The sequence below is a fragment of the Mustela erminea genome, chromosome 12 (genome assembly GCF_009829155.1).
Source record: "Mustela erminea isolate mMusErm1 chromosome 12, mMusErm1.Pri, whole genome shotgun sequence".
Taxonomy (NCBI): Eukaryota; Metazoa; Chordata; class Mammalia; order Carnivora; family Mustelidae; genus Mustela; species Mustela erminea.
Genome location: NC_045625.1, coordinates 47,976,466 through 47,998,455, shown reverse-complemented (window position 1 = coordinate 47,998,455; position 21,990 = coordinate 47,976,466). Strand labels below are relative to the sequence as shown.

General features: G+C 42.2%; 1 protein-coding gene across 4 annotated transcripts in view; it reads left to right on the top strand.

Annotated features, from left to right (window-relative positions):
* FOCAD (focadhesin) overlaps positions 1 to 21,990 on the top strand; it is a 304,328-nt gene that overhangs the window by 224,391 nt on the left and 57,947 nt on the right. For all 4 annotated transcript variants that reach the window (XM_032306228.1, XM_032306229.1, XM_032306230.1 and 1 more), the window contains 5 exons: positions 1,256 to 1,348; positions 8,321 to 8,409; positions 11,846 to 11,890; positions 16,570 to 16,678; positions 20,056 to 20,172. In XM_032306228.1, the coding sequence (XP_032162119.1) occupies positions 1,256 to 1,348; positions 8,321 to 8,409; positions 11,846 to 11,890; positions 16,570 to 16,678; positions 20,056 to 20,172 (453 nt within the window). The remainder of the gene's footprint in view (positions 1 to 1,255; positions 1,349 to 8,320; positions 8,410 to 11,845; positions 11,891 to 16,569; positions 16,679 to 20,055; positions 20,173 to 21,990) is intronic.

Here is a 21,990-nt window from a genome sequence, read left to right as displayed (position 1 = left end):
CATTTCATGGTGCAGGTATCTTTTTCAGACTCAGTATCAATTTTTTTTCTTTTTTTCTTTTTTTAAGAAAAGCAGTGCTAAGATGAGAAGTGATAGGTAGCGGACAGAACAATTTTCTTTGTTCTTTTCATTCCCATAGGTTCCTCCTAATTTTGACGGATAATCTGTTTGTGCTCCTTTCTGACTCGCCTATTAGAAAGCTCTCTGCAGACACACACTGATAATCCTCATAACCTTTCACAGTACCTTATGTATAGCAGTCCTGCATGAGGACCAGGGTTCCAGAAAATTCCAGAGGCCCTAGGAAGCAGCTGTATTCAGAGCGGCTGTTCTCTTCCCTCTCACACAGCCCTTGAGAAAATTAATTCCCACAATGCAGTCAGATCTCCTTACACACTCTAGTTATCATAATTCTGGGGTCATTATATAGAAATTTGTCTTTCTGGCTGTTTGTTATTGTTTTCGTGTGCGAAAGACCCGACTACAGTTTTGGTTGTTTGGGTTTAGATGAGATGGGTTACAGGAAATGTGAAATGTGATGTGCTGTGACTGTTTTTCTTGAGTGATCTTTCTTTAACAGAGCAGACCTTGGGAAGATTTGTTGCAAGATAGCCTCCTACTAATAGGTAGAAACAGAAATGACTATGAAAACCAGATGTTTTGTCTGGGCCTCTCTTCAGAAACAGGGCTTCGGCATTGGCATATATCATTTTTCTCTTGTTTACCCACACTGATTAAAGGGCTTTATCTAGTGGTGTGCATGATTGCTCGGTGAAGGACTTATTTGCATCTCTGGCCCTCATGGTTTCTACAGAACGTGATAGTTCTGTTGGCAATTGAAGTTTATTACTTCAGAAACTGTCATTGTGGAAATCCAGGATGCGAGCGATACTTATTTAAAATGACCAGGGGCATTTGCTAGACAATACCTAGTTTCCTGACATTGGCAAGAGGCTGCATAGAGTTGCCCCCTCATTTTTCAGGGACACATTTGTCTTACACATACATTGTAACTTGTGATTACTGTAGAATTCTATTGGCTTTAATTTAGAAAATTCCAGGCTTATTTTGTCTTGACGTGACTCTAAACCCTTCGCCTTTGAAAATAGCTGAAAGATCTTATTTGTGGTTCAGATCCTAGACTGATTTGGTTTGTTTTAGAATCTGAATCATTTAAAATGAAGGGAAGGAAGGAGTTTTATTCTGTTTTAATACCAGTAGTCTGACTTAACGTTGTGGTCTATTTTCCCCGCAGGTTCAGATCCAGCTTTCCGAGTGGCACCGGGCGATTTTTCTGCCCCAGGCCTGGCTTGCCTTTATGAGTCGAGCTTATCATGCCATTTTACAGGTAATGAAACCATAGGATTGGTGCTGTAGGGAAGTGTCCCCTTCGGATCTCAAATTTTACTGTGCATATGGATTTAATATAAAAGTGCTTGGGGTGCCTGGGTGGCTCAGTGGGTTAAAGCCTCTGCCTTCGGCTCAGGTCATGGTCCCAGGGTCCTGGGATTGAGCCCCTCGTTGGGCTCTCTGCTCAGTGGGGAGCCTGCTTCCTCCTTTCTCTCTGCCTGCCTTTCTGCCTACCTGTGGTCTCTGTCTGTCAAATAAATAAATAAAATATTAAAAAAAAAAAAAGCCCTTAGGAAAATAGCACTGTCAAAAATGCAGAGCTTGGGATGCCTGGGTGGCCTAGTTGGTTAAGCATCTGCCTTCTGCTCAGGTCATGATACCAGGGTCCTGGGATCGAGTCCCACATGGGGCTCCTAGCTCAGTGGGGAACCTGCTTCTTCCTCTGCCTGCTGCTCCCCCTGCTTGTGCACTCTCTCCCCTCTCTCTCTGACAAATAACTAAATAAAATATTTTTAAAGATGCAGTGCTTACTTTGCTCACAAAAGAATGTGATTTACACACATAACTGCACTTACTTTTTCAACCTTGATGTTCTCCGTCTCTGGCCAGTCCAGAGCCCCGTCTTCGGTGCTCCTCTTCTACACCCTGCTGCTTTCTGAGACCTCCTAAACGTCCCAGGTGTCCTCCGTGGCCGTCCCACAGCGCCTTGACGTACACAAATCCCAGACTGAGCTTCCTGTCTGCCTGTGTACCTCCTGGGCTGTCCTTGTTTACAGCTCCAGCCTTATTATCTCTTATAAAGTTTTTTATTATTTTTTTTTAGATTTTATTTATTTATTTGACAGAGAGAAACCAAAAGCAGGCAGAGAGGCAGGAAGAAAGAGAGAGAGAGAGGGAAGCAGGCCCCCTGCCAAGCAGAGAGCCCGATGTGGGACTCGATCCCAGGACCCTGAGATCATGACCTGAGCCGAAGGCAGAGGCTTAACCCACTGAGCCACCCAGGCGCCCATTATCTCTTAACCCTCTCAGGAACTGTATGTTTCAGTCTTGGCTAAACCTCTTTGTTGTCCATACTCAGCATGTCTTCCCTAACCTCTTGACTTTTACACACCTTTCCTTCTGCTCTAGACACTGCCGTTTGTATTCACCCACCTAATTAATTCCTGCTGGTTTTTAATTTTTTTTTTTTTTGGTTTTTAAATTTTATCTGTGAAGGCACTTACCTGTGGGGCCCACCCCCCGAAACTGAATCATATGCCCCTCTGTTGTGCTTTCTTAGAATACCTCTTTCGCCATTCCCTTTTTTTAATGGTGTATTCATCTATCTATCTATTTATTTATTTACTTAGTAATCTTTACACCCAACGTGGGCCTGGAATCCCCAACCCCGAGATCAGGAGTCATGCCCTCTGCTGACCGAGCCTGTTGAGCCTCCCCCATGCTTCCCGTTTTGAAGTCCTTATCACCTTAGATATTTCTCTGGGGCCCTTTGGCTGTCTCTGCTCCTTAAAGCCAAGAGCTGTGTTTTCTTCCCTCTAGAACGTGGCATAGTGTCTAAAACATAGTAGGTACTCCCTAAATAAATGAATTATACTCCATTTGACTTCATTTAGACCAATAATACTAAAAGTTGTGGTTTGTGGATTTTGAAATTAGAAAATTTGTGATCGGTATGGAAATATGCAAACAGTTAACAATATGAGGAAATGACTAACCAACCTTTGTTTGAAGCATAAAATTCATTTTTAAGGATGATAGAAAAAAATCTGATGGTACTCAAGTAATTTATGACCCAGAATAGGATTTTCATGGAGTCTCAGGAAGTGTGGTATTAGGGTTAAAGGTAATAGCTGTCCTAAAAGATCGGGGGGCGGTGCGGTTGGGAGAAATGACTGGGCATCTTAGCATTGGTGTTCTCGTCCTGAAACGTTGCTGCAGCGTATTTTATTGAGTCTAGGGTTTTTAAGCCATGTGGCATCTTCAGAGTTTCTGACTCATTAGAACTGAGTCGGGGACCAGGAACTCCCGTGTTTACCAAGCTGTCCAAGGTCATTTTAGCATAGTCTGTCAACCACACTAGCGTTCTAGATGGTTCCCCAAACTGCACTGGAATTCACATTTGGAGGATGTCCTTTTAGAACCCTCGTTCCCTTTGGCTTAGCTTCCACACATTTTTGCTCCAGGTGGTATCTGGGCACTTGGTTTTGAGCAGGTCCATGAGTGAAGGAATGTGTATTACATAAACATACCCGTAACCAGTTAAGGTTTTTAATTCAAGAAGAGTGAGATCAGAGTATGCTCTTTTTCTCACATCTGTTTGCCTCGATGTGATTTTCCAAGGCTTTCCTTCAGCAAACACGTATAGACCCCCTTTCACTGGCCAGGTCTGTGCCAGGTGTGTGGGATACGAAGGAGACTGAAACTCTCCTTCCTCTCTGGGTGCTTCCAGCCCAGTGTGGGAGACTGACACGGCCACCAGCAATTTTAATGCAACATCTTTGAGGCTTTAGAATAACTCCTGCTGCAGCATGAACTGAGAATTTTATTTAACTCTTAGCATAAGGAAGGCTAGATTGAACAGGATGGAGGTAAAACTCATGCAGATGACTTGCCATTGATTTAAAAAAAACCCACCTCCACAGTTATTTTTTATAATAAGGGATACTGTTTATTGAGCAACTAGTGTGTGCCCAACACTTAGCATGTATTATTTCAATGAATCTTTACAGTAACCCTTTGAAGTGAGATGTTAACCCCACGTATAATGGGCTTCCAGACGAAAAAGCAGAGTTAGCTAGGAAAGTAAAACAGCGGTGCAAAACCCAACAGTCACAACTGTCGGGCTCTAGGGAAAGGAGCTGGAACTTCCCCTGGATTTGTCTGTCCCCAGAGCCTCAGCCTTGCAGCATGCACTTTCCCTGGCACTGTTGTTAGTCATAACAACAAATCATGCAAATTGGTTTACTTTTTTAAAGGATGGATCTATTTACGAAAAGCCAGCTGAGTATTTTTAGTAATGCAGGTCAATTATTCTGCCTTTCTGCTGTTGTAGGTACTAGTGTGCCTCTTTGCTTATTTATCATTTATAACACTTTTTACTTTGGATCTCTCAGTTCCGCTGAGAATTGTTGACAATAGAAATGAAACTCAAATTGTAGACTCTAAGGTTTTTGCTATCATTTAAAAGTACAGGAAAGCTTTTAGGGAATCACTATTATTTGAAAGCACACTGATGCATTTTAATTGTTTTGAGTTTTTTTTTTAAATGAGCCCAGCCACTTAAACTGAATTTATGGTATCTTAAGAGAATTAGAGCAACTGCCAGACTCCTTGTCTATATCCAGAATTTCTGGAGGATCCTTCTTCTAGACAAGAGTTACAGTCACTTCCATATGGTGCTAGACATATTTTGTAGCGTTGAACCAGAGGATCGTTTAGAGGAGGCATGTTTTATTCAGTTAAGCCTAGGAGACATGTTGAAAGATACACTTCATATTATTTCCTGGAGGTTGATTATGATGTGAGTAAATCTGAGATCTGAGCAGCACCAGTGGGTTTAGATTGGGCATCTGCTTCCAGCCTTACCTGATTTGCCCACAAGAACATTGGAATTTGAATTTTAAGCGTATCAATGTGGTTGACATGGGGAGGGCTTTGGCCTTCTTCCCATTAAAATTGAAAATGCAATAGATACATTTGATTGATAGTTCAGAGGCTATTTTGATAAGGAGGCCTCTCCAGCCATGTTTGCCTTGGTGCCCATGTGGGATGCTGACCTGGTTAACATCTCCAGCCTTTGTGGAAAGGGCTCTTGTGCATATGACCTCAACCTGGAGAGAGGACTTAGAGATCAGGTTGACTGCAGACATTTGCTTCCTGAGTGGGTCAGTTGGCTATCAAATAATTTGAAATCAAAACCAGGGTCAGGAATTGCAACCCCCAGTTTATTTCTCTCTGACCCCTGGTAGGAGTTGTTCATTCTTAACGTCTGCACCCTTAACCCCAGAAGCCGAAGTGACAGAGATGGGGGCCGCTATGACCTACACCCAGAGACTCCAGGGGCAAAGTGGGTCTGAATACACAGCATCACACAGACTGGGTGTTCCAGAAGGGAGGATTGAGAGGAGCGAGAGACTTTGGAAGAAGAAATAAGAAATATACTTAGTTATGTCTATGGATATACTGGGTTATAGCTCTAGAAGAGAGTAGAAATGTAGGCCTTCTCAATAGGCTGCACATATACTGAGCTCTTTTGTTTTTTTGGTTTATTTCTAAGCAGATTTTGAACGTTTTCATGTCCTCCTGCTTTTCTTGTTTGGAAAAACATTAGGCAACTAAGTGTTCCTAGGAGTAAAGGGGCTAATTTAAGAAGCGTAAATAACAGGGATAGGCACAAAATACCATTTTCTAGTTATAGTAACCCTCCCTCTGGGAGGTCAGTATCAGTATTAATAAGTATTAATATTAATGTTTTTCCTATTTGTTCACCTCTGATACTTGCTCTGGGAGACAGAGGGGAGAATGAAAGGGCCAGGATTCTATCTTTGAAACACGGAGATGAGTAAAGTAAATGGAAATGATAAAGGGTGTGAAGAGGATGCCCATCAGATCTCGAGTGTCTGAGCTGGTCGGCCCCAGGGCACTGAGGGCTGGAAGTTGTGCTAAAGTACAAGGACCCCTTAGACGGATCGACGGTCTTTGCCTTCAGTGGGCTCATAGGCTGGTGCAAGCTGAGAGTTTATATATATTCATGAGAGATCATTTCCTAAGAAGATAATAAAGGGAGGTGGGATTTTTGTTGTTGTTGTTACCAGTAGACCTGGTATGGTAGCTATGTGTTAGCAGCCACCATACTGAATAGGTATTTTCCCACATGATTTCGTGTGGTGCTCTAATGGCATGAGATAGCTGTTAGCTACATTTTACAAATGAGGAAATTGATGTGTAGAGAGACGAAGTCACTTGGCTGAATTTACACAGCAAGTGGAAATGGCCTGAGATCAGGGCATTCTAATTCCAGAGCCCACATCCTTCCCCGCCCCCGCAAGCTGTATTGCTTCCCTCTCTACAGTTTATATGGAGATATACTGTTTTTCTGTGGAACATACGTTGGGACTTTACTTTTCACTTTATTTTATTATTATTTTTTAAGTAAGCTCCACACCCAGCATGGGGCTTGAACTCACAACCCTGAGATAGAGAGTGCACGCTCTACTGACTGAGCCAGCCAGACGCTCCCGTACCTTAGAACTCTAAAATCAGTAAGAGAAAGACAACCAATAGAAAAATGGACACACGGGGGAACCTGGGTGGCACAGTGGGTTGAGTGTCAGACTCATTTCAGCTGAGGTTGCGGTCTCAGGGTGTGGGATTGAGCCCTGTGTCAGGCTGTGTGCTCAGCGCAGAGTCTGCATGTCTTTCTTCCTCTCCCTCTGCTCCTCCTCTTGGCACATGTGCTGTCTCTCTCTCTCTCTCTCTCTCAAATAAATAAATCTTTAAAAAAGAAAAAAAAATGGACACAGTAGAAAATCTAAGTCAATAAACATTTGAAAAGATTTTCAATCCATCGATAAACAGTGAAATGAAAATTCAAACCATAATAAACACTGTTTCGCACTTGCCAGAATAGTTAAAATTCATAGCCTGACAACTCCAAATGTTGGTGAGAAAGTGGAGTAGCTAGAACTTTTATTTTCACGGTTAGTGAGAACATAAGCTGCACAACCACTTGTGAAAGTGGCGTGATGTCACTCAGTAGCACAGTACATGGTGAGTTCTCGTCTAGTGTAGCGCTCATCAATAAACAAATATTTTTCTTCCTTCTTTCCTTCCTCCCTCCCTCACTGCCTCTTTCTTTCATGATTTTATTTATCCATTCAAGAAAGAGAGCAAATGAGTGGGATGGGGGTGCAGAGCAAGAGGAAGAAGCAGACTCCCCACTGAGCTGGGAGCCCGATGCGGGATTTGATCCCAGGATTCTGAGATGATGACCTGAGCTGAAATCAACAGTTGGACACTTAACCGAGACACCCAGGCACCCCCAAACCAGTATTTTAAGTACATTTAAATAATGTAATTTCTGCTAGACTAGAGGGCAAAGGAGCTGATCAAAATAATCCTGAGGGTAAAAAAATAAAGCGGAAAAGAAATATCTGAAGCTCTTAGTAAGTCTTAAAGGGGTGATAGTAGTTATAGTTTTATTGTGTATAGTAGTTGAAAAGTGTGGTACCACTTTAATAAACTCATGAAATAAAAATGTCATGTACAGATGTTTGAGAATAACTTTGGTTATATATGACCCGAATCTTAAGTGTTACATGAGTATCCTCATTTTCTCCCATTCTGTTACAGTACTGGTGCCCAGACCCCAATCTTGGTTTAGTGTCCGTTAAAATTATCAGCTGCTGACAGAGGCAGATCATTATGATAAAGTTTTTTTGTTTGTTTGTTTTTAATGGGACCTATGGAATTCAAATCTTCTTTTAAATTTTTTTTTAAAAATTTTATTTATTTATTTGACAGGGAGAGAGCACAAGTAGTCAGAGAGGCAGGCAGAGAGAGAGAGAGGAGGAAGCAGGCTCCCCACTGTACAGAGAGCCCGATGTGGGGCTCGATCCCAGGACCCTGAGATCATGACCTGAGCCGAAGGCAGAGGCTTTAACCTACTAAGCCTCCCAGGCGCCCCTCAAATCTGCTTTTAATGCGCTGTCCCATAATGAAGGGCTGTGCAGTCAGTTCCCCAAATCTGCAGCCGCTCCAGGATAAACTTCTCTGATGAGTGTTGAAATACCTGCATGGTGATGTACTTACCTCTCCTCCCATGTTCTTTTTAAATAATCTGACATTTTATTACGAACACTGGAGGCCAGTGGGGAAAGGCTGTTACATCAGTGATCAGTGTTTACAAAGAACTGTTAAGGTCATTTCCGCCATAGAGTTTGCACGCTGATCTATGCTGTGTGTCCTGCAGGGCAGGACCGGAGAGTTGGACTTGCAGCTGAAACATGGGAAGGAAGGCCCCGAGGAGGTGCAGTACAAAAAAGGCACCGCCTGGCTCTGGTAAGGGGATGGCTTTCCGCTGCTCATCGTTCCTCATGGGAAACAACTAATGTGGGGTGGGGCGGGGGGGGAGGGGCACTGTTTAAAAGCTTGTGCGGGGAATTTTAACGTACATACATGCCAGAAGGTGAAGAGACTGAAGATCTGATAGGTGGATTTTCCAGCTCTAACAAGTAGAGCTTTATTCATAGGTTTTAATTATTTTTAAAGATTTTATTTATTTATTTGACAGAGAGAGATCACAAGTAGGCAGAGAGGCAGGCAGAGAGAGAGAGAGAGAGGAGGAAGCAGGCTCCCTGCTGAGCAGAGAGCCCGATGCGGGACTCGATCCCAGGACCCTGAGATCATTACCTGAGCCGAAGGCAGCAGCTTAACCCACTGAGCCACCCAGGCGCCCCCGGTTTTAATTATTTTTAAAATGGCTTTCTAAAGCAGCATGAAAATGGGTTGCTTTTCCCTTTTTTTTTTTATTCCCTGTAACTGATTATTTCATATGCTTTCAGAGGAAAAATTCTGTTTTCCCACTCAGTTCATTGTCTTCCTAACATCTCCCATGTCATCAAGGAATACTCTTCTACTCCCACGCTCCCCCTACTTTCCCCAAGACATTTTCATTATTAGGAGCAACTTTAAGGTGTCAGGGTTTTAATTTCTTTGGCAGACATCCCCAAGTGAATTCCCACTATATTAGCTAGAAATGTGTAAGTGCTGGCACATTAAAAGCAATTTAAATTGTTACATGGGTTAGGAAGAATACCTTGTCAGATTAATGTGGCAGCAACCTAAATCTAGGTAAAGTGCCTAGAATCTAAATTGCTTTACCTGTAGCGGCCAGGTTTCTTGAATCTAAGAATCTATTCAAAGCTTACTGAAGTTTAGGTTTTGGTTTACTGATAATTGGCATTTGTAGAAAAGCAGAAGCTGTATGTGCATGTGTGTATGTTTAAGCAATTCTATTCTAAGTTACATTTTCTAGATGAACTTTCAAAATGGCGACACAGTTTAAAACATTAGGACATCAAATTCAAGATTAGAGGTTAAGGATTTGGATTTCACTTCCTCTTTGTGATTCTCTTTTACATATAGTTTGAGGTTCATCTTCTAAAACGATCATTTGGTGGGGGTCGTGTATTGGTCGTGTATCTCCAAAATACATAGAGAGAGATGGAAAGAAGAAAGTGACAGAAAGATGGGCGTCTTGAGATTTTGACTGTGAATAACTTAAAGTATGAACTTCCCGTTCACTAAGATGGGGAAGACAGTAGAAAAGCAGGTCTCCGTGGGGTAGGAATCAGATTTGGGTCTTGCTAGTTAGACTTCCAATTTGAAGATATCCGGTAGGTCATTGCCCATGTGAGTCTAGGGTTTGGGGATGAGATCAGGGCTAAAAATATAAATTTGGGTATTATCAACATGTCAGCTGCATTTAAAACCATAATGCTGGATGAGATTGTCTAAGGCATAAGTAAAGGTAGAGAAAAGGTCAGAGGACAGAGCTCCAGAGCAGTTCAACATTTAGATATGGGGCAGATGAAGGGAAAGTAGTGGGTCAGTGATGTGGGAAGAAAACCAAGAGAGAATGGAATCTGAAACCAAGGAAAGAAAGTGTTTCGAGAAAGGAAAAACCAGTTGTGTCCAGGGTTGCTGTGAGGCAGCAAAAGGTAGAGACTGAGAACTGGGAAAGACCTGGTCTCTTGAAAGTGCTTGGCAGCCATTATAGGAGCTGTTTTAGTGGAGCTGTGGGGACAAAAGCCAGATTATAGAAGGGTCTAGAAAGAGTGGAAGGAGATGAACTATCTTAAATAAGTTCTAATGTATGAGAAGCAGCAAAATGGGGCAGTCACTGGAGAGTGTTTTCTTCCTTGAAGATGGTAGGTATTATAGTATGTTCACCTGCTAAGGAGAGTTATACAAGTAGCAAAGGAACAGTTGGTGCAGCAGACAGAGCAGGCAGTAAGAGGTGGGCACCAGCCCATAAGTTGAAGGTTTGGCCTAGCATAGAACTATAGGCAGGTCATCATTTGTAAAAATTCCCCATTGACCAGTAAAAAAACCCCACACTGAATGCAGCATACTCCATTTAGGAAGACTGAGATGGGACAATATATTCTAATTTAATTTTATTTATTTGTTTGAGAGAGAGAGAGAGAGAGAGAGTACATAGAGGGAAAAGGAGAAGCAGACTCCCTGCTGAGCAATGACCCGGACATGGGGCTTGATCCCAGGAACCTGAGATCATGACCTGAGCTGAAGCCAGCCACTTAACTGACTGAGTTACCCAGGTGCTCCCTAGGACAATATATTTTAGAGAAATTTATTGTCAAGTAGTTTTATAGAATGCAGGCTTATAGTCTGTAGGAACAGTGTTTGCAGCTATTTGAAAAACTTGGCTGTGAAGATCAAGTCATTCTCCGAGACTGCAGATAGCTAAGATTTTAAAAATATTTCTAGTGAAAATAATGCAGCTATAACATTTGCAAAATTTTATGTTTATAAAGAGTTTTGAACTTAAGAAACTTAAGGTGTATAGTGAAAATACTTACGATTGCTTCTTCAAAATGTAAATATGGCAGTCCATGGTTGTTCCTGATCTCAAGGCTTTTATGGTGAAAAGAGATTTTATCTTGTGAATATTTGAATTGAGTACACCATCTTCCAATCCACATGTGTAATTATTTTTTTTCGGCTCCAGAGTGATTTTAGAACCATTGTAATTTTATTTTCTGTAGTGATGATTCCATTAGCTACAATTTGGACATAGTAAATTGCTATTTTAGTGAGCTCTTCTGCCAAAAACGAGAGAATGTCTTAGTTTAGACTTAGTTTAGACTGCTGTACCATAGACTGGATGGATGGCTTAAATAACAGGTATTTCTCATGGTTCTGGAGGCTGGAAAATGCAGATCGAGGTACCGGGAGATTTGTGCTGGGGAGGGCCTGCGAGTGGCTGCCTTCTCCCTGTATTTTCACAGGAAAGAGAGCAACCACTGTGTTTCTTCTGAACAAGGGCGCTCATCCCCTCACGAGCTCCCTACCCTCACGACCTCCCCAAGGCCTCACCTCCAAACGCTCTACATGGGGTGTGGAGATTGTAACATATGAGTTTGGGGGGAACACAAACTTTCAGCCCATAGCAGAATAAAACATAAGGGACACCTGTACAGCCACCGCTCAGTTGAAGAGGTGACACCATCGTGACGCTGCCTGCATGTCGCTCCTTGGTTACCGTCACCTTCTTTCCTGCCTCCAGTAAGTGACCTAAGAAACAGGCAGGGGGAAAGTCCTTGAAGGAAAGCCTCCATTGCAGTTTTTTCACCTTACACTAAAGTTCCACATATGTCGTTTTAGGATTTGGAGTTATTGCCAGAGGCAAGCAAAAAGATTGGGTTCTTACTCCAACATAAACTCCTGCACCTATTTTCAATCTTTATTGCAGGGTCCGAGACATGTTGACGGAGGAGATCACCAAGGCGGCGGCCAAGTAAGAGTCTCTTACCAAAAATTTTGTTTAAACATTTTTTTTTTTTTTCCTGGTAGGTGCATACCATTTCTCCCTTTAGGGTATGTCCTAACTTTAAGAATTTTAAAGGATTTTTTCTTTTCTTTTTTTTATCAATCAGTTGTTATCCTTTCTTGTGTTAATTCTTAAGTTCATGTCTTTTTTGTGAGAATATGGAGGAATCAATACAAACATGACTTTGACATCAAGAGTCTCTGAGGTCGTGCCCTTGTTGTACACCTAACAGAGTGCCCCGTGCTTTGACTTAGATTTAAAGGATTCTCACTTGGTTTGGGGCAGGGGTGGGGGCTGCTGAGGGAAGGAGAAATTCTTGCTAATGTGAATTATGTGGGTTCTGCAAATAGGTTATTAAATCTCAACTGTGAGCCAGGAAATAAATCAGAGTACTACTTCCTTTCATTCCCTTTGTGTTCCTGCGTCCAGGATATCTAAAAATTGAATTTTTAAATACCTAAAACGAGCATGAAGACTCATGAAAATGGCAGTTTCAATCATGACCTTATGGTTATTTTAACAAAAATAACAAGTATTACCACCTTGAGGCTTTTTATTTATCTTAAGCCAACTCTCAACAGAAAATTACACCCTAATGAACTTGCTGGAACAATCTCTTCAGGTTCCTTTGCTAACAAGCTGAGTAATTGTTTCTGGCAGTAAGTTACGTGTCAGTTACCACCGCTTCTCCCTTCCACTGTCACCTTTAGCTGCTGCCTTTTCTGTAGGACTTCCTTTATTCTTATCCACCAAATGACGTGGATTGACCTTTGACCTGGAGGATTTCATGTGTCCGCATTATCTAGACATATTTAATTGTAGTATAGTTTATCCCTATCATGTCCCAGAGCCTTCCGTGGCTAAATAGGTTTTCCTGTAGGGTAAAAACAAAAACAAAGAACATGATCTACCTGAGAGTTCGCTTTCTACCAGTAATTTCTTAAGCAGGCACGTAATGATGAAGTCTGATCGCAGTACATGATCACTATTCAGCCTCATGTCTTCTGAATAAAGGGAGATAGAAGTGGTAATCCTCCCTTGCACTCAGTTCTGTGGGAGGCACTGGGAAATATCTGTTGACATATCTGTTGACAAAGTGAAAACTAAAGTACAGAGAGGCTTCGCTAGGGACTCATTTGTGTCTGCTTATCCAGTTTGGTGAATTGCAGACACAGTGGGGGAGCCCTCAGCTGCATATGGAAGGGAGGGGGTGCTGGGTCAGGGGCTGTCTTTGACCTTTACCTTTAGTAGTTTGTTCCATTATGTAGCCTACTTACATCCTGTTAAAAAGAGTGCTCTGACATTTGCAGCAAAAACCGTAAATGTTGAAGAATCTAGCAGCTTTCTATTAGACTATAATTTTGCCTCTCTAGTAGCTTTTGCATTTTCCATTCTAAAATTTTATTTCAACAAGATTTTAATCTTCAGATTTGCAAAGCATCGTTTCATGACTAATACCTAGGAAGAGTGTGTTCACATTCTCAGTGGTAGGGAATAAAAATAATTCATGTTTTCATGGTGCTAAACCTTTTCATCAAAAATTTCAAAGTATTTTATAGACCTTATCTTATTAAAGCAATGCTGACAATAGTAGGTATGACAGCAAGCGAGGTTCAGAGTCTGAGAGATTAATGATAGTTCAGGAGGAAAAAAATTACTCTGTTGCCCTCTCTTTACTTTTTCCCACTGGCTTCCTCCAACCATGGGAGGACCCTACCACCACCTGCTGCCAGCTTAGCCTTCCCTTTCTTAGATCATGGCTGCCACAGGCTGGTTTGGACCATTGTAAGACTCACTTTGTTCTGAGCTGTAAGTTAAATGCAGTCACAGGATTAGACTGATTTGCTCATTTAAGAGCAGTTTTAAACCATCAAGGATAGGGCTCAGGGAGAATCAGAACACAGATAAACCCCAGTGATTGATATAAGTTTGTTTTCATTATTATTAATGAAATAGATCTGAACCCAAAGATGAAAATCCCCAAAGGACGGGTTCACTTTACTAATATATAATGTAATACTTTGTCCCTAAGAAAGCATTCTTGTAGCTCATCCTTCCCTGTGCTTTTTAATTAGGTTAATGGCATCAGTTTGTTCCAAAGGACAGTTTAATTAAAATGCTAGTGGTGTTGCCTAGATAAATACTGTACTGATGCTGACATGTTATTATGCAAATTAGTTACCACTGCCTGACTGGTAGGGGATAGTTATTTGATCCACAAGCTGATGAGTTTTTGCTGAACCCAGTTGTAGATTTTCACCTGGCCGGCTCCTCCGTGAATTTTTTCACTAAATATGTATCGAGTGTCTCCCCTTCATAAGTCACCGTGCTGGGCATGCAGGGAAGGCCAAGTTGACCAAAGGCTGTGCACAGCACCCTTGTGAAGTGTGTAGCTTGGCCTGAGCATTCACTGCATGGACTGTGATATACTTTTTTTCTATTCAGAGATTAATGTCCAAATATGCATTTAGTCTTCAAGCAAAGGTCTAATCCCTAGTGGCTTTAAATACATTTTTTTCCATTTTACAAGAACAATGCATGTTGGGGATGTCGAGACCAGTGGAACTTCTGAAACAAAATCATTTGAGGGCTCTGTTTTGAAATGGAGGCTAAATGTTCTTCTGGAATTTCAGGGTTACAGAAGGACTTTTCATGTCATCTTGTCTCATATCCTTGGATTTTTTTTATAAGTATTTATTTATTTATTTGGCACAGAGAAAGAGAGAGAGAGAGATGGAGGGAAAGAGCAAGCATAAGCAGGGGGAGTGGCAGGCAGAGGGAGAAGCAGGCTCCCCGCTGAGCGGGGATCCAGATGTGGGACCCCATCCCAGGACCCTGGGATCATGACCTCAGCCACCCAGGCACCCCTAATATCCTTGTGTTAAATGATTTGACACCCAGTTTCTGGTGACCATCTGAGTTTTTCTGTAGGGTCATAAAAACCAGGGATCGAATTGTGAGATCACTCAGAATTTGAAACTTTTTTTTTCTTTCTTTTTTCACTATAACTTTAGGGATCGATGGCTGTTTTGTAGCAGGACAGGCTTCAGGATATTCTCAGCTAAAGGAAAGAGATCATATTAGAAATAGAAGATTTAATTTTGGTTTTGTTAAGTGATGTTATGGCTTGGGCACCTTGGAGTGCACAGACCTTGTCCAGCTTCCTGGTGGTTTTTTTTTAATTATTGTTATTATCCATATCCCAGTGATTCTCTTTGCAGAAGTCTAGCAAAACCTAGGTTGAAGGCATCTGCTTAACCTTCAGGTCTTCCTCCTAGTTTCTCTCCTCACCTCATCCCTCAATATAAACATTGTTGTGTTATCAAATTATGACAAGCCTTGCGGAGGAACGAATTAAGCAGGAGCGAACAGAATGAGCAAGTGCGCAAAGGAAGCCTTCACCAAGTTTAACCACCCCAAGGCGGAGAGGGAGAAGGCGGGAGGGGTTCCGTGGATAGGTAAATGGAGGAACTTGATCATGGCAAGTCCTGAATCCTGTTCTTACCCAGTGGAAACAAAAATGCGAGAACGTGTGTGTGCGTACTCACCTTTGTATACCCATAACTCACAGGTTCTGTGGTCATTGTGGCCTGGGACTGGAGGTCCTCGGCCTGCATGGGGAGCAGAGCTGCAAGTCTCCTCACTCCACAGATCTGTCCTGTTCTTGTACTGGGGTGAGCGGGAGTCATTCTAGCATGTACCCACAGATTCATGTTCAGGTCTCAAATCCAGCTTTTGGGAAACAATCTCTGTAGTTATGGGAACCCCCAACCAGGACAGAGTGGAATGTCCGAGAATTTGGGTGCTCGGACAGAGGTGGCCAGCCAAGAGCCTCTCATCAGTGTCCCACTGAAGACTTTTCTTCTATAGAATCACGTTGGAATAACGGAAAAATATTAAGTGTTCATTTTCAGGTGGTAAGTATATTTGAAAAGGTTCAGTTTTCTTGATACTAAATCCAGAAGTCACATTAAAGATTTTGTTGCTGTTCATAAAAAAAAAAACAAAACACTATTTGGATAACAGGAGAGGGCAACTCTCCATCTCTCAATCTTATCTAGGGTCTCTAGGTTATATCACAAACTGCCTTTAAGGTTGCTTGCTTTGGCATCTCAAAGAAAAGAAGGGGAGGATAATGGTAATAATTATAGTAACCAGCATGGCAGGTTGCTGGCAAAAGGTGCTGTCCACACACCAGCGCCTGAGAAGAGCCAGAGGCCAGTTGCATTCTACTGTACTCATTCACACAACTGTCTCCGCTCGTCTTTTCCACGCAAATCAATACAATTTATATTGGCCAAAGATGAAACAGAAAGACACAACTTACGAAATGCCTCATCCAACGATGGAATAAAAACTTTAGAAAGAACGAACTTAGATACATGAGCTTAGATTTGTAGCGCCACACCCCCCCCCCCCCCATAAAAAAGCTGAATGAATGACCATACCCTTAGAGGAGAATAAGAAATCCACACCAGTGTCAGAAGAAGGCAAAAACATCAGGGCGCAAGCGGATGTGTGGGGCTACAGCTCTGAGGGAATGGAAGTGCTGTTTTGACCTCATCTGCCTTCTGTGTAATAACACCTTCTCTTTTCCCTGTTAATGCCCCCAAATCCTCTCTTGGAATTTTTTTCTTTTTGAACAGAGAGAGCCCAGTGGTCAAGGGCAACGCGCTGTTAGCCTTAAGCAGCCTCGCTGTGGTCGTATCCAAACACGAAGCCAGCCTTTCCTCAGACTCGGAGGGGGTCCCGGAGGTGAGTTAAGGGTGATTTGAACCAGTTGGGCACCGTTTGAAAACTGAGAAGCCTCTTTAAGCCTGGCCCTGAGTTTATGAGGTTAGAGCCCATGCCTGCGGCAGCACGGTTAGACTGCTCCATGGGTCTTTACAGGGCGGGCGAGCTCGAGGGGCTCCTCAGACACTCTTCCTTGCTGCTTTTCTGTTTTGCTTTCTCCATCACAGTTAAGTGGTCATTTCCATTTGAAGGTACCAATTTTATGCAACAGGGGTTGTCTTTTTGTGATTACATCAGTGGTAACCAATCTTAGGAGGTTAACTAGGCTTACTGAAAGTGAACAATGCTGTCAAAAAATGATAAATAAGCAGTGTTTACTGACTGAAAAAAATTGTACTTTGCATTTTAATTGTAGATGTCAATGACAAAGTGCCTATTCGTTTTTGCAAGGCATTTATTTCTTAATTAAACATGTGGCGAGCTGGCCAATGTTCATTTCCAATGTACTTTTTCAGATAATTCATATCTGTCAAAATAAAAAGGCTTGGATTTATTATTCTTTTTAGCCCCATTATCTAGTAGCTATCATTATCTGGAGACAATATAGCCAAGTGGTTAAAAAACATAGGCTTTGGAGTAGGAGAGTTCTGTATTTAAATCCCAGTACTTGCACTTGCTAGCTCTGTGGTCTGTTTTTGGTAACTTTCCCTTGCAAAGCCCCTTCCCCCATCTGTAAAGTGGGGATAGAGGTACTCAACGGACATGATTGCTCTGAGGATCAAATGAATGAATATTTGTAGAGCTCGACGGCTGGTGGATACTAGGTGCTCAGTCATAGTAACCATCATAGGACTTCTTGCTGCAAGAACCGGGCTTTTTTCAACGCCATTCAGCCTGTCTCTGTTCCCTCAGCTTGTCTTCTGGGCCATCCGTACTCTTTTTTCATGGTGGAGTTTTTTGTTTGCAAGCAAAGGACTAACTCTCATCTAAATTAGAAAAGCGGAAAAATAGGGCATCCGGAAGTCCATGGAATTGAAGGCAAAGCTTAAAACTGGGTTTGGGGAAGAGCATTAGGCACAGGAAGTGATAGGAGAACCATCACAGCAGACGGACCACTGCCCCTGGGATGGATCCGCTCTGGTCATGTACTGTGCTTGTGTCACTCAAGATTTAGAGTCCCATGGGTCTCGTGCCCACCCCTTGGGCAGGTTGGATGGGTAGCTTCATTGAGCATTTAACTAAGCTTCAAGTCCTGGAGGAGGGAATTCTCCAAAGGGTGCCATTACCAGTAAACCAGAGAACAGGCTGTGTGGCAAAAGCTACAAACATATATAACCTGTGCAGAAGGGAAAGAGACCAGGCAATTATTGCATGAAGGATAAAAGTGTAGTTACCCTAAGAAAATTTAACTTTAAATGCACAATCTTACTTTAATGCTGAGAAAGGTGTTTTCTATCCTTGAAAGACGCATAGAGTACTTAGCAGAGACAACATGCTAAGTAGAATCTGCAACCTAAAAAGTTAAAAGTGCCTTTCTAGGATCCCTGATTTGGGGCAGTCGAGCAGATAATTTGCCCCACTGATAACCAGGGGTCTACCTCTGAGTTTGAGTTCCAGGCCATCTTATTCTTTCTTTCCCCACTCTTTGGTTCTGTGCTAAAACACATAGTACACAGAACATGGAGAAGCCACACCACCTGGAGCTCTGCTTTTGTTCTTCATCGCCTTGTCTTTGGTTGTCAGCACAAATTCACTCCTTATTTGATGAACGTTGAGGCTTTCAAACTTTGTTCCAATCTGCATATGACTGAGAGCCAAACAGCCTGGGAAGAAGGCCTTCCTTGAGTCAAGCTATTAATTTCAAGGATGCTTAATAGGGCATTGACCTTTGTTGTTTGCACCACCTGGGGGTGACCATGTGAGTTAATGAATGCTTTTTTTTTTTTTTTAAAGATTTTATTTATTTGTCAGAGAGAGAGCGAGCACAGGCAGACAGAATGGCAGGCAGAGGCAGAGGGAGAAGCAGGCTCCCCGCCGAGCAAGGAGCCCGATGCGGGACTCGATCCCAGTACGCTGGGATCATGACCTGAGCTGAAGGCAGCTGCTCAACCAACTGAGCCATCCAGGTGTCCCTGGATGCTTTTGACATCCACGGTCATGAGTGATTTTTAAAACCAAGGTCTCTTTTTAGTGAGTTGGGTTTTGTTGTTGTTTTGGATTTTTGCATTCTCTTTCCTTTTCTTTTCCCAACTGAAGATCATTTGTGCTTTCATACCTAATTAGCTAGGCAAATGTTGTGATGATTCAGAATGATAAATCTGTGGTGGTAGTAAGTAGAAATGCTAAAGATGGTGTTGATAATTTTGTAGGCTGCTTCTTATTGCCTCCTTTGTGAAATGGCAAGTCAGAGAAATGAGGCATTTTGAGTTTCTCTCTCTGCACGTCTCTCCTTTAAAAGCCCCACGTCACCCTCACTAAACACAGGTGGGCTGTGGAGAGCTCTGTTTTCTAATCCCCATCCTCTCACTTCTGCTTGTCTTGTATAAAAGGTAAATCTTGGGGCGCCTGGGTGGCTCAGTGGGTTAAGCCCCTGCCTTCGGCTCAGGTCATGATCTCAGGGTCCTGGGATCGAGTCCCGCATCGGGCTCTCTGCTCAGCAGGGAGCCTGCTTCCTCCTCTCTCTCTGCCTGCCTCTCTGCCTACTTGTGATCTCTCTCTGTCAAATAAATAAATAAAATCTTTAAAAAAAAAAAAAAAGGTAAATCTTATTCCTGTTGGGGCATAAACCAAGGATGTGTATTTGTTAAATAACTATCTGCCTCCTAATGTCCTGGCAGCTGAAGGTTACTTTTTTTTTTTTTTTTTAAGATTTTATTTATTTGACAGAGAGCACAAGTAGGCAGAGCAGCATGCAGAGGGAGAGGGAGAGGCAGGCTCTCCACTGAGCAGGGAGCTCGATGTGGGACGCGATCCCAGGACTCTGGGATCATGACCCGAGCTGAAGGCAGATGCTTAACTGACAGAGCCACCCAGGTGCCCTGAAGGTTACTTTTTGATAATAGCACTGTACTCTTTAATACAGAAGGGGGTTGTGCCCCAGATCTAGAAATAATATTTATGTTTTCTTTTCTTTTTTTTTCTATTATCATTTTATGTTTTCTTTCTTTCTTTTTTTTTTTAACTTCTTTATTTGAGAAAGAGAGAGAAATTGAGCAGGGGAAGGGGCAGAGGGGGAGGGGAGAAAATCCTCAAGCAGACTCTGCTGAGCGCTGAGCACGATGATCTGGAGTAGATCCCAGGATCCTGAGATCATGACCTGAGCCAAAATCCAGAGTCTGGACACTTCCCCAACTGAGACCCCCGGTCGCCCCTCACTTCATGTTTTCCTTCCTCTGCAGGTTCAGCCCAATTTCCTTTCAATGAAGGAGTGGGTTTCCATGGTGTCGGATACACTCCTGGTCATTGTGGATAGCCATTACCAACCCAGAGGCCAAGTTTTCTCCTCATTTTATTATGTAAGTCTGAGAAAGAAAATTTTAAAAATGATCGGAAAAGTCAAGGGTCGAGGCTACTTGTATTAGTTGTCCATACAAAAGCCATACCGTGGTGTGATCATTCTCAGTTTTAGCTTTATGTTGGAATCACCTGAGGAACGTGTATGTATTTGAAATCTCTGTATACATAAAAAAAGAAGTACTGCCCTGCAGGCCTCTCCTCTGATTTAATTGCTTAGGGATGGACCCTGGGCACCATCAGTGTTTTGAAAGGTCTCTAGTTGATTCCCATGTGTGATCAGAGACAAGAGCTATAGTTGTAGTGAAATAAATATTGGCTAAAGATTGGGAGCCCTGAGTTTCTAGTCCTGGTTTTTTAAAATTCTGGAATATGTGACCATGGGCAGTTCACGTAAGTCTCTTTGGACCTTTGTGTCCTAACTTGGAAAATGAGGCAATCGAACAGTATTATCTATACTGATTATAGCCCCAGCTCTGCCCCTTATTGGTTTTGTGACCGTTGGCCCGATATCTAACCCATCATTTTATTTTCCTTACCTGTACAACGAAGGTAAAAATTAATGCCATGCCAACTTTATGAAAGATTTGCGAGGATCACCTCCTATAACTTTTGAAATACTCTAAACATACCAAGGAGTATTGTTGCACCTGTCACTTAGTCCCTCTTTTTTACATGCTAGTATCCTAAGATTTGAAACAAACTAAAAATATACCTCTTTTCTTAAGGTTTTATTTCCCCTTCATTGGCTGTAGTGCATGTTTTATTTCTGTATCTGCCCAGAATTATTTTGGTTCTGCCTTATCAGTCTCCATTGCTTAGGGAATTACAGTGATCATGGGACAATCAGCTGAGTGGCAGAGGATTATAGTCAATTTGAATAAAAATATAGCACAGGTCATGAACTGTTGCTAAGATCATGGATTGTGCCTGAAACTCCATTCCCTTCTCGTCTCCGTACAGCATTCTGCATGCCTCTGGCCTCCTGCTTTTGGGAGGACCTGTTACATATTCATCCGGGCCTTGGGGTCTGGAACTAGGATTTTTAACTATATTTGGGGACAAAGAAATGACTTGTAGATAATATAGAATTAAGTTGGAATTTGGATTTTCCTCAAAGAAATCTTTGCATTATGATCCTTTGGTTGCTGTTGGAAGTATTCTTACTCCTTTAATGACGGACGGAAATCTAGTTTATGTGGAGGCCTTTGCAGTAGCTCTCTGGTTCAGATATTCACCAGGCCAGGATATTCTATGAGATTCCTAATCATGCTGCTTAGTTCTTGCAAACCAATAAAAATAATCTCCCTAGTAGCCAGCTCAGGGTTGCCTCTTACCATTGTGATTTTTGCATTATTCTACTTCTTCAAAGCACTGATTCGAAAGCCACTTTCTTGACTTCCAGTGTTGGAGCAGCTGGGTCATTTTGAATAGTATTGTCATTACAATAATGCTATGTTAACTTAAAGAATACCTTAGCACATGTTTGATTTTTGTCCTTGAAGTACTGAAGCTTAGAGAGCAAATGGGTACAGAATTAAACACACTTTTTAATGTGCTTTGATTGCAAGGGACAGAATGGCCTTTATGGTGTGTCTGAAAATTTGAAGTGGGTAATAATGTGGAATGATAAACGGGCTTTCTTCCCCACTTGAGACATATTTATAAATGTATATAATGTCTATACATGGGATTCTTGTAGAATTCTTGTAGAAGCTGTTCATACTCAGCTGCCCTGCCATTTTATTAGGGCTGTTATTCATTTCTTTTCCCATAATTACATATAGGAAGGAGCATATAGAGCTCTCCATTTCGTTTTG